The 16,109-nt window shown below is 47.7% G+C and overlaps 1 protein-coding gene across 1 annotated transcript in view; it reads right to left on the reverse strand.

The window, feature by feature from the left end:
* The window catches only part of hipk2 (homeodomain interacting protein kinase 2), a 69,175-nt gene that overhangs the window by 37,319 nt on the left and 15,747 nt on the right, over positions 1–16,109 (reverse strand). Inside the window, 1 exon segment of the mRNA XM_062389711.1 lies at positions 13,249–14,419. Coding sequence (XP_062245695.1) covers positions 13,249–14,419 — 1,171 coding nt within the window.

Below are 16,109 nucleotides of genomic sequence, written 5' to 3' on the forward strand. Positions count from 1 at the left end.
CCTAATTTAGAAAAATCCTGGATCCGCCACTGACAGGTGACCAGCGCCCTGTAGCGGCAGAGAGCCAGGACTCATCACTCTATGTGACTTTGTCGATCACAACAATAGGTGCATTCACAGCTGTGGCAACATCCAGCAGTGCCTACTGAGTCAAGCGTCACTGAACTTAATAGGTGAACAGCTCTTTGTGACCGAGTCCTGCAGTTAGTTTCAGAAAGAAAGCTGCAACCATCATTACCACAGGCCAAGGAAACAGCCCATTTCAAACCGGTTTAGAATGGACACTGCAGTAGTTGCTATAATTCTTCACTGGAATGAAGGGAAAACTTCACCAGCCATTCTAGAAAAAAAAAAAAACGATCTCACTGACACCCAGGCTAAAGATATGCTCTGTGTGGTAAAATAGAGAGACGAGCTGGCAAGCCGGCACTAGAGGGGGTGTGCGCTCTCCACCTCCTCATCAGCAGCCTAAAAGACCGTCCCATATATCCTCAGAAACCCAGAGGGGAGATCAAAGCCTGTGTGATCCAGGGTCTGTTATATCACCCCCGGCCGGCTCTCCCACTGCAGGGCCTCCTGTTAGGGCGCAGGCAACAGGGAGCAGAGGAAACACAAAGCACTGACCCGGTCCCATCTAGGCATGCAGCCTCGCAGGAGCCTTTGCAGAGGATTTAATTTCCCTCTCTCCTGGAACTACATTTACATTCCACTTTGCATGCCATTAATTTCCATTTGACCGAACTTGCATGTTTCTACCAGCAACTTGAATAGTCATGAGCTGCAAACACACTCGCCGAAATAAGACGCGGAGCCTCGACTACACCAACCAGTTGATTCTTGTTTTATTCATATTTCACATTTAAGGCAAACCGTTGTAACCTACGCGGCAGATCCAATTTGATATTTGTATTTCATTTCAGATTCATGTGGAATAAATGACAAGCTCAGCCGTCCCCCTTGTTAGAAACTGATTTAACATCAGCGCTTCCTCCCTGCGACCCCCCCCCCCCCACCCCCCTTGTTAGCGACTGGAGATGAAGCGCGGAGACAGGCAGACGATTGGACCCTGTTTTCTCTTCTCTCAGCAGAATGGCATTTCAACAGCCTTGCTATTGACCACATCCACCAGGGAGGGAGTGTGTCAATGTAACAGAGAGCAGGGGACCATTTTGGAGCACTTAACTATAATCAGTAAATGCACCCCGGTCGCAATTAGCGCGGGGCCACCCTGAGAGCGTTCGTTTCGCTCACAGCTCTGTCTGCGTTTCAGTTCTGCTCCATGGGAAACCTTGTGATGCAAATAGAAGTCCTCACACCCGGTTTAACAACGGGGAAAAGGAGGCGGGAGGTGTGTCGCTGCACAAACACAGTCCCTTTCTCATGTTATCTTTTCGTTGGCCATGAGGCCTGTAAAATGAACCCTTCAAAACTGGGCTCATGTGGGGAGAGAGAGCCGAGGTCATCATCTGTTGCACACAGGCTCAACATTCGTGAGCGACGATTTGCCCTGGTCCAGGGTCAGCCCGCTTCAGCTGTCTGCAGTATATCTAGATGAGCTGTTGTGACTTGTCCTCAGATGCTTCAGTGGCAGGCTTTTTGCAATTAGCCCCACAAAATGGCTCCTTTTCATAAATCAAGACTTAGGAGAGCTTGTGAGGAGAGGGAGAGAGAGAGAGAGAGAGAGAGAGAAGAGGGCTTTTGTAGGCTGGAACAAAGAGGAGACAGAAACGTGACAGGTAGCTGGTGCTATCACACCGAGCCCTCCAATGCACCGGCGCACTCCTCCACTCATTTATGATTCCATGCATTCCACTTCATCCATTCTTCTCCTCCCGCTCCCCGGAAGAAAAGGCAAACAAAAGTGACAGACACGCGGACGGACAAACAAACAAACCGAGTGCCTTTTTAACCGATGCTGGCATTTCTACAGAACAGGTGCGTGGCTGTGATTGATTTGAGCTGCGGCACAAAGATGTGCACATGAGTTCAAGGAGTCTGTTAAATTCTCTGCTCCTGCGGTAACGCTCGCCTTTGACTGATTCGAGAGCAGCTGAGTCGAGCGGGGGCTTGTCGAGCGGGGGGTACAGATATTCAACTGTAGGACAACTGTTAGCGCATACAAACACACACACACACACACACAAATAAGGTGTCTGACCTTCTCTTAACCAACTGAAAGGAAACAAGTAATTCCAAATTTTCACAATATAACATAACATCCACATATTCTGTATGAAGACATAAAAAATGATTTCAGTTAGATATTTATTTTTCTGTTACGGAAATTCAATGCATCTCAAAGCCTCGGGGTCTGCAGAGCGTCCTTGAACATGCCTCACGCATTCACCGTCGCATATATATTGAAACTTTCTGCCCTTATGGCCAGCTGTGAGGGATGAGGCTTTGTGATCCGATCATCCTTCTGGATGTGATGATTGAAATGCCAGGCAGATTTGCGTGAGGGACAGAGGTCAGGATAAAGGAAATGGAGAAAGGAAGGGAGGGATGGACATCTGAGAAACGGAAGGGAGGTTAAGGGGGGAAGGATGACGAGGGGACGGAAAGATGTAAAAAGAAGCAAAGAGAGTCGGGGGGGGGGGGGGGGGCGAGGGGCAGAGATCACTAATGAATGTTCCCTGCTGTTTTCTCAGCTGTTCTTCTCGGTGCCCTCAGTAGAACTGTATACAAGGCCAGAAACTCTGGGTATGCTAAATGGGCCACCTCTCCCTCTTCCTGACTCTCTCTCTCTCTCACACACACACACACACACACACACACTGAACGCACTTAAAACTCTCATCTTTGTGTGACTTGAAGCCTTGTTGTCACCATGGGGACACTGTGAATAACAGGGGTGGTGGGGGAGTTTGGGCCTGGGTTGGGGAGGGGGGGGGGGGGGGGTTCAGGCACATGTGAGTGTTGTGTCAAGAGCATGGTGCACATATTGACCCAGGATGAGGAAGTGAAGAGTGAGCTTCTCGACATCGACCTATGTTTGCATTTAAAAGCGATGGTGCATATGTAACAGAGCTGATCACTGCAGAGACACGATAAAGGTTTGAAGAAATTATAAACCTGCCCTGGAGCTGCAGTGGAAACGAACCCTGTCTGCAAGGAGAGCGATCACTGCAAGGCCAGTGATAATAACATTGTCACGGGTGTATCTACACTTTCTCTCAGCGGCACACAAAACTCACAATGTACACAGCTGGTAGCAGAGCTGCAGATGAAAGCCAATTTGGGCTTCATTGTGTAACCGAGAGCTTCAGTTGGACCACAGGTCCCCCGTGGGACAAAGACAGAGAAGAGTGAAGAGACAAAGAGAGGAAGAGATCGCGAGCGAGAGAGCGAACGAGACGGAGAAAGGGAGGAGAAAAGGCGAGCGGGGCTGAGTGAGAGCGAGGTGAGCGAGTGAGAGAGTGATGGGGTAGGGGGGGGAGACGCGGCCCTGGCCCACCTGGGCAAACAATAGCAGCGAGATGAGAGCGTGGCTCAAGGGCCCTGCCTGTCCCTGCAGCACACAGCTGCCGGCCGGGCCCCGGTTCAGGTGTTACACCTTCAGTAAGCAGGCGGAGCAATTTGGGAACAAGAGCCTTGGCTGCCATGGCGACGGATGCAAAAGCGAGACTCTTTTTAGAAGTCGTGTGAAATGAAGTGTGTTAATGTTCCTCATTTATTCTGACAAACACACACAGGAGTGGGTGGGGAGGGGTGTACAACACTTGCATTCACCCTTAACAGACAACAAGGACATTTTATGTAAATCACTTATTTTACATGTTTTTTCTTTCGTAAATGGGATTTCTGTTGTGTAGTTGATTTTTGTGTTGAAAGCGGCTTGTGCAGGATCCAGGGCTGCGTGTTGTTGAGTGTGCGCAGCCTTGATTTGTGCTTATAGAGCGTCCGAGCTTTCAATGTGACACATTCTGCACATTTTCTGTATCCACTTACACATGAGCTTCATCTTCTCTTAATTAGAGTGAGAAACGACAGTGTATAGAGCTAGTGAATGATTACACAGTTTGCGTCAAGGATGGTATGTAGTCGATGGCAGTTTAAGTGTGTTTGAAGGCAGTGTATGTGTGTGTGTGTGTGAGTGTGTGTGTGTGTGTTTGTGTGTGTGTAAATGCCATCATGAAAAGAGGGGAGAGAGAGAGCGAGGGGGGAAAATACATGTAATTCCCTTTTTGCTGGGTACAAGGACAACAACGCTGTCTTTGTTTAAAGAGAAGCCATCTGTTTGATGATATATACTGTAGATTCTGGCTGTAATTGCACACGGTGTGGTGGTGGTGGTGGTGGTGGTGGTGGTGGTGGTGCCGCCTCCCTGACGTCCCCGCTGTGTTTAAAGGGGTGACGTGAGTTATGTCCAGTTCACGCTGATAACACACACAGAGTCGCTGTGATCCATTCGGCGATTTGGGAATGTGAACATTGAACAGGTTGTGTGTCGTGGGACAGAATGAAACACACACACACACACCTTGTTTGTTTGAGCAGCTTCTGTTCTCATTCCCACTGATTAATATTCAATGTTTTTCTTTTTACTTTTCTCCTTTTTGATCCTAGTGTTTCTTCTTTTTCTTCTTCTTTTTCTTCTTATCTACGATCTCGCTGGAACATGTTTTATTTTGTGGGCTGATATATATGGTCTTCATGCTCTTTGGTGCCTCCCAGCTTGTGCACTCAATAACCAGCTGAACTCCATAGACGATCCGACGCTCCGCGCTCATAAAACACTGGGATTAGTCTTCAAAGCTTAGTGGCCAGGCACACGGGGAAAGTTCATTAGATTGCGTCTTGCTCTTCTTTGGGAATTTCTTAGCTACGCAGTTTAAATTTACCGAAAGAATACAGCTGTCTTCCCTCCTTTGTGGAAGCCTGTCTGCCCCGAAACAGCCGAGATGCTGCCCCCATTCTAAATGCTAACCCTTTAAATATTTAACCAGGATCCAATATAGTAGTAATTATTTTTCCAAACAAATTACGCCTCAGGCCCAAAACCGCAGCAATCTGATACACCACAGCGATCCATTCTCTGTCACAAGGTGCTATTAGTCATTTTTAATTATTTATCAAGCTTCAGACCCCGTTTCTACTCTGCGGAAAAATTCAGATTTCATGAAAAGCTTCCGTGGCTGATCGTCGGAAGTCCCTGAGACGTCCACACGTGACGAGACACGAATGATCGGCGACTTCTTCTTCCTGTGACATCTTTACTTTGCAAGACTTCAACCCAGACGACTCCTCAGACCAACAGAAGCTGCAACAGATACTTTGAGCTGATAAACATGTCGTGAACTTCCTTTACCCTTCTGTTGACCCCTGAATTACCCAAACGGTTAAAACAAACATTTCCTATAAATCATGACTGTATTATTAGTTTGTCATTGATTTGTTGTGTTTTCATTCCCTTAACCAAAGTGAAATACCTTCAAAAAACACCTTCCGATCCCCTTGGCTTCCATAAACGTGAGCAAAATGTGCTGTTTATTATTATTTGGAGTCCAAAAAAGTCACACAGCAGTGTTGCTTTACGAGTCCACGGAGCGCTGCTGAAAATAGCCTGCGCGATAAGAACAGAGCCTCGTTTAATTCTGCCATCTGCAATGAAAAACAGCAGCATTGTTTTTTTATGGAGCGACAACTGTCAACGTGAGCATGAGCTATGTTTAACTGCGCCGCCGAACATCTTCTATCAAACGCCATGAACACGTTGTTAGAGAAAAGGGGGGGGGGGGTGGGACATAAAAGCGAGCAGATAAATTTGTCAAAGCGGTAAGTTAGGAGGAAAAATCCAGTTATTGTGTTGAGTCAGGGATGATGCGAAATGAGGGGAGAGAGATGGGATGTGATGGGATGTGATAGGAGGGGGGGGGGGGGGGTTGGGGATACCAAAGCCTATGCTGCTGGATGCAGGGGCCCCAGCTGGCCGACGGGGCGACGCAGCGCTCTGCCCACTTGCCCGCCTGCCACGAATTAGCCAAAGTATTTACCCTCGTATATGCACATTAGCAAATTCCTCCAGTTGAGAAAACAAATTCGTCTGTTTTGTTCAGTTGGAAACTTCATGGATGGCTGCATGGGCCTCTGCACACCAGGCATTCTCTGTCACAGTGGCGGTTAGTCCGAACACACACACACAGATACACACAATACAAACACAAACACACATACAGGTCCCTGGCGAGTCCGCCCCACCCCCCCACCCCCACCCACCCCGTCCTCTCCCGAGCTGGACAGCTATAGCTCGGATCCGTCCCCCCTGCCCACCCTGATTGTTTGTCTCCCTCTCTCTTGCACCAGCACTCCCATGACCCGTCTTAAATTAGGAAACTCAGGGTCCCGAAATGAACATTTCTTTTTTTCTCCTCCTCTCTTTAGCAATTCCTCACTGTCCTTGCTGCATATTTTCCATCTTGGTGTTAGCTCTTAAATATTCATGTAAGTGGATGAAGGAGGTGAGGGAGGGGGGGAGAAGGGAAGGTGAGAGGAGGAGAGGGGAGGTAGGAAAGAGAGAAAGGGGAAGGTGGTGGGGGGGCAGATCAGCAGGAGGCCTCATGATTTATTTAGACCCGGGGGCACCTGTGCCAGTCAGCCGCTGATGGCAGCTATCGCCCCTGCTAACCCGCTGGTGCTCGAACTCTGGGAAAAGAAAGACAAATCTGTGGCAAGAGGTAGAATTAATGTGACTGCTGCTGTGGGAGATTTCACCTGTGCAGTTAATGATTTTCAGACTCGAGATATGAAGGAAAGATCTATTGTTCCCTTCCCTAACCCTTCCGTCAAGTCTGGCCCTTTTAATGACCTCCAACTTTATGATTTATTTTTCAAGTTAGCCCGCGGCGTTATGCAGTAACTCCAACAAACACTGTAAGTCTTGAACGAATTCCTACTTGTTGCCGCCCACATTTGCTGTTAACCGACCCCCAAAAGCTCGGTGAGGAAAAAATCCCATGTCTCAGATAAGCCAATCAATATAAAGAAGAGAGACTCTGCAGCCTTAGTGAGCGTGAGGGGGCGGCTCGCTGCATTTTATCAAGGCGGCTTAATTTCCGTCGGCTTAATATCCTGGGAAATGTATGGAAATTAAACTGTGAGGGAGAACAAAGACAAAGATCCAGGATGAAAAGATGTGGCGACACACACACACACACACACACAAATTCACACACAAGCGCCTGGATAGCCCATCAGACTGTACTGACCTGTACTGTCTATCAAAAATGACAGAGTTCACATTTTCCCCCCCAAGAGTTAAATAAGTCTCGTTCATTATTCACCACAAAATGACTGCGTGCTGCTGGCGACTGTATATGTTCCGATGCATATGCTCGGCTGCCGGTGGTTAATTAGCTTAGCTGCTACATGTCTCCTGCTCGCCTCCTCGGTGGAGACACGTGGAGGAGCTGCCCACAGGCAAATAATAAATGAGAAACAGGTTATTAGGATTCTGTCGTGCATACTAAGACAGTCTGACTGTCATAAAAAAAAAGGCACAGTGGTGAATATAAGGAGAGGTAATTACTATATGAGGGGTCTACTCTGTTATATGTCAGGTCCTGGTGGTAGCCAGGGACGGCAGCATCTACAGTCAACAACAACAGCACGGCCCTGGCCCTGAGTGGTCACAAGGTGGATGGAGATGTATAATTAACAAACAAAGAAAGACAGTCAGCAGATAGAAATAACAGCACGCCACCCATTCAGCCTGAACCTAATGAAAGCTCATCTGCATTAGTAATAATCTGCCACCGCTTGAGGGAAAGCGCTGTTCCAGGTACTGATGAGCAACGCAAAACCACGACCGTGTTCACACCCCCGCCCTCTTCTCCCCCATTCTCTTTCTTTCAGGAGAACCTCCCCATAAACAACACCTGGACATTCTAACAGCACCGCACGGCCCACGGAGCAAATCCGCCTTTTTTTTACGTCCCCCTTTCCATCCCTTCCTCTGGGGCAACCTGATCCCGGTGTTTACCTCCCTTCCTCTCTCTCCCCGGCACATACGCTTCAACACACGCTTCACAGAACAGTAACTAATAGCAACCTCATTCATTAAAACACCCCTTGATGTTTCGCACGGAGGCAGGGTAAATGTGCTGGAACGCCCGGCCCTGTCTGTGTGGTTGTGCGACGCTAACAACAGATAGAGAGACAGATAGACAGGTGGAGCAGCGGCTCGTCTTACACTCCTGCGCCTCAGCCCCCGTGCACTGGCAGCATCCACCCCGATGGAGACGGATACATATTTCATCAGTTATTAAAGGTACGACACCAGCCCGGGGGGGGGGGGGGGGGGGGGGTGTCAGAGATCCCACCGTAGCATCAGCTGCACCCATCTTCACTGCCAACATGGATAAAGATATGGCCTTGAAAGGTAGAGTCAGAAAATACAGCGGGTTCTATAATATGAGCTTTTTATGAAGTTTCCAACCAGATGCATTAAAATCTCCTCTGCCACAGGCCTTCAGCTTCACACTGGTCCCACTAATAGTACACAGGCGGATTACCAATGACATCAACAAGCCCACTCCTCCCTCTCAGATCCCATTGACTCATTTTCCTTTCACCCTTCAATGTCTAATAGGCTAATACCTCGGGATATATTAAGCCTCTGATGTACTCAATGTTTCCTGTGCACGTGAGAGTATGAGGTCTGTGAAGTGTGCATGTTTAATAACAGGTACAAGCTGGCAGGTGCTGACACGTGTGCGACACAGCTTCAGGCTCCTGACGTGTTCATATTAAGATGTTTAATTACCAGTGGAAACTTCTCGGGGTCTGTCGCTGGTAATTGAGCAAGCAGCCACGGTTAGAGAGCATTATCGTATGTGTGTGGAGCGCGTGGGGTATGGAAATGTTGGCAGGTAAAAGTGTCTATAGTGGTTTCAGGCAGCTGCACTCAAATATATCTTATATTTAAACAGCTTATTTAAATATAATATGATATAATGGCCAGAACTTTCAGACTTATGTTCATGTACAAAAAGTAGGTCTGAAAAAGATAGTTTGAGACTATTATGAATATTTGTTGGAATTTAGTGGATTGTTGATTTATGACAGTTTAGTATGTTTACCCTCAATTCCAACATTATAAAAGGCCTGGGCGCAGATGAACTATCAGTGAGGTATACCCACCCTGTAAGTGATGAGGAGTCCATATGCGTATTTAGTCCGGTCACCCATCTATGTCCTTGCTTGTAGTGGTACCTTGCCATGCACGCCGCCCTCAAAAGCAAAAAGAAACATCATTCCTGTTCCTCTGAATAATATGTGCGTCTCGCTGTGAAAGGTTTTCTTTGGAACCACTAGCCACCAAGGAAAGACTCTCAATGAGAAGTGTTAACAGCATGTGTGAGGACCGTCTGGACTAAGAGCAAGTACCACAAACCAAATTCCATTCATCTGGGTTGGATGGGCTTAGAGACAGAAATAGCAGGTCGTGATATATGAAGACTTGGGAGGGAAAGGACAACCTACACACTGAATGAAGCTAACCATCTTTTATCGTTATTTTAACGAGCCGAGCCTTTAAGAATAATTATTGATGGAGAGTGGCATATAGTGTGACAAGTTGCTCTGCTGGTAATAGTACTTGGCAGTGATATAAAACGAGAGCAGAAGAAATTAGGTGGGATAAGAAAAGGATTTCGGGAGACACGGTATGTCCATACGAGAACTGGAGATGATTTTAAATCCTTAATATAAAACATGTTTGATCACCATCGGGGCAGCTGATGATTCTGCAGGAGGTTTAAGAACGGGTATGTAACCCCTCACACTATCAGGTAGTCTGGGCCAAACATTGGCACTGACCAAGGTTCAACATCAGATTTCTCCTCCAATTCTCGGGGGGACTGAATTGGGGTTTAATCGGCCTGGAAGTCCTGTAGTCTGAGCCCAGCTTCAGTTGCTCTGAACCAGCCAAGGACCGGACACTTAGCGGCATGCCAATGCAGACTTATAATAGACTTTAGAGTAAACAGAGCTGGAGACAGAAAACAACCATTCCTAAACGAAGAGGCCCTTAGTAAGCTCAGCAGCCAGGTTGTGAGGGTATGTTCTCCTCACATCCCTGCCTCTGTCTGCACACTACACCTCCACTCCACCACCAGCAGCCACAACCGGGCTGCCTCCTGCCAGCTGCTCTGCCTCAGGAACCTCGACATACACTTAAATAATGTCCTTACGCATTCCGCCCATTGCATGGCCTTTACAAAAAGGAAAATATGCCACGCTGGGACAAGACAATAATCCCTTTATCTGGCCGAGGGTAAGCTTGACTAGCCGGCTTACCTGTTCCATCATTAGCTATAGGCAAGAGAAGAGAATGGGCAGAGGGAATGGGAGGGGAAGGAGGATCAAACAAGTAAGACCATGGAGAGGTCACAAGTTGACGTAATCAGGATGTAAACACCGCTGAATAATAAAGAGCAGGACAGAGAGGCAGTGTGGCAGACTGCAGAGAGATTGAGGTAATAATACATTTTTAAATAATTGCAGCGACACTGAGGCTGCAGTCAGGTACAGTTGCGCCGAGTGCACAAGTGCCACAGACGGGCCCGTTTGACAAGGATAGATGAGCTCCGCTGCACCGGCCTGTGTTCCCTCAGCACCGGAGATAACAAAGTTGAAACTCCGAGCACCCTGAGAGCTGTTCTTGCAAATCGCACATCACTTATTTACCTTGAATACTGGTGTTTTTATTTGCATTTTAGTTTAACCTTGTGTAAAATCCATAACTCATTTGCTTGGCTCTTACGGCAAATACGACGTCAACGGCATAGCTTTGATGTCCGAGCTGCAAACAGGCATGTGTGCGTGTGTTTGAAGGTTAAGAGCTTCCCGCAAGATGGATATAAGCAGAAGAGAGTGATAAGGGCTTTGTCGGTATTTTGTCTGTGATTGAAATTACGCTTTCTTCATTCCAAGGAAAAAGAAAAAGGAAAAGCAAACAGGCTGCTCGGAGGATTCCTCTTTGCCAGTATCCCGGCTTCATGTAATTTCAGCTCATCAATCAAAACCAGCAGTTGTTGAGAAAAACGTGAGTGCAAAAGACATAAATATTTTACTTAACAAGAATCCGAGAAGACAAGATAATGTGTTTGTGCTATTGTGGCGGATATAGAGTAACGCAGAACCAGCCGGTCAGAGCTGGCTAACCACTAATCTCTACCTTGTATAAAGGTGCAGCAGAAACTGTCCTCCTATCTTCTCCTCTGAAATCATCAAAGATGGTTTGATGTTCTCCTCTAAGCTTTTGAACTCACCACGAACTCACCCACAGCTCAAGTTTGTTTGCTGCCCGAACTGCATGTGATGTTGAGACACCCGCAGTGCTCGTGTCCCATGAGTTCATTCTTTGAATTGAAACGCAAGACTTGCCTCATTCCTCACAAGAAATCCCGGGTAAAGCGAACACACACACATTCCTCACATTGTGCATGCATGTCATCGGAGTTCAGGAAACCTTGTGACACACGCACACATCACTCCGAGTGCCTCAAACCAGGGTCACCAAGTCCCTGGTCGAGGGCTTGGTGGCTGGTTCTGTAATTTTCTGGTCAATGTCAGCCTTTCTTTCCCCTCCTCTGCTGCCAAGAGGAAATGGAGGGATGATCTCTCCTCTCCTCTCCTCCACTCGTCACTCCCCGAGAAAACAAACAGGAACATTTTATGGGCTGCTTGTTGACCTACCGCCCAGGAGCAACAACAACAGGCTACTCGTGGTATTTACCTCAGGATGAGCTACTTAAACTGATATAGCAGCCCTGCCCTGTTGACATGGACGAGCCAATTCCCATACAGGGATCTTTATATAGGTTTTGGAGACTGTTAGCGAGGAGCGTCTGAAACGCAGTAAAGCTCAAATAAAATAACACACCTGTCAGATGTGATAAAACGTCCTGATGTTGTGACTGCGGCGGTTTGAATCCATTACCGCTCACTCTAACTGTAAATTGCCACCTTCATATTTTCACAGGAACAATGGTCTTCAGTGTGGAATACTTTAAAGGGCTAATGATAAACTGTAAAAGCAACAAAATCAGACTCTTCTATCAACAAAATCCACTAAACGGGGACCACAGGCCTCTGCACTATGTACAGATGCAGAGCCACCACCTGGCGTGTGAGTGGGTATGTGTTTACATGTGTGGTACCGTGGCTCTCTCGCTCTCACACACACACAGACACACACACACAAAGACACATACACACACCTGTTCTTCCCTCAGCGCTGGCCCCGGCACCAGGCCCGAGCCCCAAACAAAGCTTCCCTCTGTACGTGACGCGGACACTGTTTGATTCCGAGCACAGCTCGCCCAACACGGCCTCCGCTGAAACCTAAACACACTGTTAGCTATGGGCCGAAAAGTGACTGTTTAAGAAGCACTGGGAGAAGAAAGAAAAAGGCCTTCCCAGAGAGTCATCTGGTTCTAATGCAGGGCCCGGTGGTGTGGATTACAGGCACATATTACAGGAGAACTCGGGCTGACCCCTCATCTCTATCCTGGGGGAAATGGGAGCCAGCCATGGTGATGGGGGGCTGAGGGTACTGAGGCCTGGGGGAGCAGAAGGGTGAATAAAGCCTGTGGGCAGGCTGCCACCCAACATGATCGGTGCCCTTCTCCAATGAGGGAGTTTTTTCTCTGAGATCCTTTCAAAAAACCTCTATTGAAAGCAGGAAAAAACACGTCCGTCCCCTGGGACCCTCAGTGATACTAAAAAAATGTCATAGCTTGAAATATTTCCTGTGGTCTGTCTGCAGCTTTATGAGACCTGCAGCAGGTTGTGAGGTAACAGAGCTCCTATAATGATCTCAGAAACAATAAAACATGCTTGTTTCATCACATTAAACACAATAAGCAGCTGGCTATTCGGAAAAGTGTTTTACTGCCCTCTCCCACATTGCAAGGGAAGGGGGGGGGGCACACTAACAGGAAAGGCAGAACTGGAGTGAAGAGAGAGGACTTCAGCAGCAGCTCATAAGGTTGGCAGGGAGTGTGGGTGTGTGGCCAAATAATCAGCTCAACTATGAAAACATTCCTAATAAAGCAGCAACAAATCAGATGTGCAGCAGACAATGATCATCCAAACAGAACAGATAGGAGCAAACAAAGGAATGTGTGTGTCTGGTTTCTTCTCTTCTTGCTAGGTCTTCTATGCATCTGCTTTCATAAAATACCTCAAGTTTTTTCATTGCAATGTCAAACCAAACTAATTATATAAAGTTGCAGCTCTTACCTGTAGTATCTGGACTGCAGGTACGTGGAGCACACTGCTTTGGACACGTGGCTGGCTGAGCCGAAGTCAATGACTTTGACCCTGTAGGGCTGTCGAGATGGGTCCACGAGCATGATGTTCTCCGGCTTCAGGTCAGCGTGGATCAGCCCCAGGCTCTTCAGCTTCATCAGTGCTGAGGCCACCTGCTGGAGCACGGGTCTGATGTATTTGAGCGGCAGCGGGCTGAACTTGTTCTGCTTGAGGAAGTCGTACAGGTTCTGCTCCAGCATCTCAAATACCAGGCACGTGTGGTTCTTGTGCTGGAAGCACTCGTAGGCCCTCACAAAGTTGTAGTCGTCTGCACTCTCCGTGCTGAGACGCGCCAGGATGCTCACTTCGATCTGACCCTGCCGTGCGTAAGACGGGTGGTTTTTTAAGATCTTGATTGCCACAATCTCGTTGGTGCCCCTCTTCCAGCATTTTACCACCTGTCCAAAGGTTCCCCGCCCCAAGAATTCCAGGACTTCGTAGGTGTTGGTCATGGAGCAGAGCACTTCATGTTGCACCAGCTGGTAGTCCCCCTCGTTGTTGGAGCCGCTGTTTTTGGACGTAGCTGTGGAGGTGGCGGTGGCCGCTGTAGCCACCGTGGCTCCACTGGCTGCTCCGTTCTGGATCATTGGTGGACCGTGTTCCTCAATGATCTGCACACTGCTGTTATTGTCAAGCTCCTCGCTCTTGCGTTTAAGCCCGCATCGCTGGTAGGTGTCGAGGAGAGTGACCGTACTGCGGCGCGTCAGGTTGTGAACACCAACCCCGCTACCCACACCACTGCCGCCGCCACCTCCACTGCTGTTGCTGCTGCTGCCTCCACCCCCGCTGCCCAGCAGAGACCCCAAGGCCCCTGAAGTGCTGCTGGCTGAGGCGACCACGATGTGGCCCGCGCTGGCTGGGAAGATGAGCGCCTGCTCGTAGGGCAGGGTGGAGCTAGCGACCTGCAGGGAGCTGTTGATGCAGAGGGGACCACTGGTGGTCGACACGTTCTTGCTGCTGTTGTGGCTGTAGACTTTGCTGTGTGTGCCGTACCCTGTCATATCCCAGTTACAACTCTGCTCCACCTTCAGTTTCTTCACGCTAAAGAAGGCACTTGACTGGAGAGTGTGAGGGGAGAACACTTGCACTTGCGAGGCCATACCTGTGACAAAGGGGGAACAGAGGGGAGGGGCGTAGACAGGAGGGGAATGAAAGTGAGAGGTTAGGAATTTGATAGTGTCTGAAACACGAGTGGTGGCTACAAGCTTTAAATAAAGACAGCTTGGGTCAGAGCAGGTCATTAAAACACTAAGCGTGTAGTCTGATGTGTCAGTATGTTAATCTCTTGAACTCCTTACCATCATTATAAATAAGAGCCAGTAAATAACCTAGAAAATGTCAGCAAGCATTTGTTACTTTGTGGAGACTATTTTTATAATAACGCATCAGATTTCACATCATTATAATGGCAGGGAAAGGGATATTTTTCATGAAATGTAATTATTTATTGTTTACATTCTTATATAACATAAATAAATGCCAGAATGTTAAGCAAATAGATAAGCAGATTGAGATTGAGCAGGGCTCATGCAAACCACTGGTTTGTGAAGAGGAAATACCATTTCCCCACTGTTCCCATCTGCAGCAAAGTAAATAGGCTGAGTGCAGAAGAATACCCTTTCATGTGACACTCCACTGAGACCGAGGTGCAACACAAGATCGTACACAAAAACGGGCCCACAAAAACGATTCGAGGAATGATTGCAATTTCCTTCCCGACAACACAAACCACCCCTTGCATTTATTGGTACACAATCACTCACTATGGGGAAGTTGGTGAAAGACATCTTGCTCGATGAATCTATGAAAATCGGCGAGGGGCACTGAACTCCCTCTCAACTACAAGACAACAAAACAAAAGCAAAACTGCAGCGAGGCTGTGCTCTGAACTCCTGGGAACGAGCTGCCTCAGAATAAGCAAAAGCTTCTCCAAGCAAACAACTGCCCCAAAATAGTCCCTTTCTTTATCTCTGTCTCTTTTACAAACATGCTTGTTTGTGACATTGAAATGATTATTACAGCACAAGGCAAATTATATGAGACTTGCAGTGCTGCTATGTTTAAACAGTTTTCCAGTAAACCCAAAATTAGTTTACTGCTAACAAAGTAAGAGCTTCCACCTGGCCATGCTACCGCCCACACACACAATTAGGGCCTTGCTGTTGATCAACTGATGCATGATTCAAAGAATGTTACGGTCGCAGCATGCGCACCCAACACTAACAAATACCATGCATGCAAACAGCCTTTTAACGTTGTCGGCTGGCGCAGGAATTGCAGCTTTTGTGTGTTTAATGGACATCTTGAAACCTGGGAAGTTTTGTCCTGCTCAGGGATAATTAGAGGACCATTTCCCACCAAGATGCCAGGACTTCCATAATTGTGGGCTCCATTCTACGGACAGGGAGCAGAGAGGGGGGGACGTGTCCCGTCACTTTGTCATTATTAGTCCTTTAAGTGGTGATGATGATTAATTCAGTAGGACGCTGGCAGCTCTCCAGCACACAGTGCTTAATTTTTGCTTTTCATTTCCTTTTAACTCTCCTGACCTCTCTTCCTTCTCCGTTTGAGAATTTTCATTTTCTTCCCTTACTTGGACTCCCAGTTATCTGTGTAGTCATCTGGTCTTAGCCCTAATGCTGCAGGATTGGAGATACAGCACGCATTAGAAGGCTCACTGTGAGCTTGGTGGGTGCGGTACAGTAGTTGATTTAACGGAGCACATCCATGCCTCCTGCAGCTCCTATCTGAGCCCCTTCCTTGATATCTGCACAAATATCCACTATATCATT

This window comes from Platichthys flesus, chromosome 6 (genome assembly GCF_949316205.1).
Source record: "Platichthys flesus chromosome 6, fPlaFle2.1, whole genome shotgun sequence".
In the NCBI taxonomy this organism is placed as follows: domain Eukaryota; kingdom Metazoa; phylum Chordata; class Actinopteri; order Pleuronectiformes; family Pleuronectidae; genus Platichthys; species Platichthys flesus.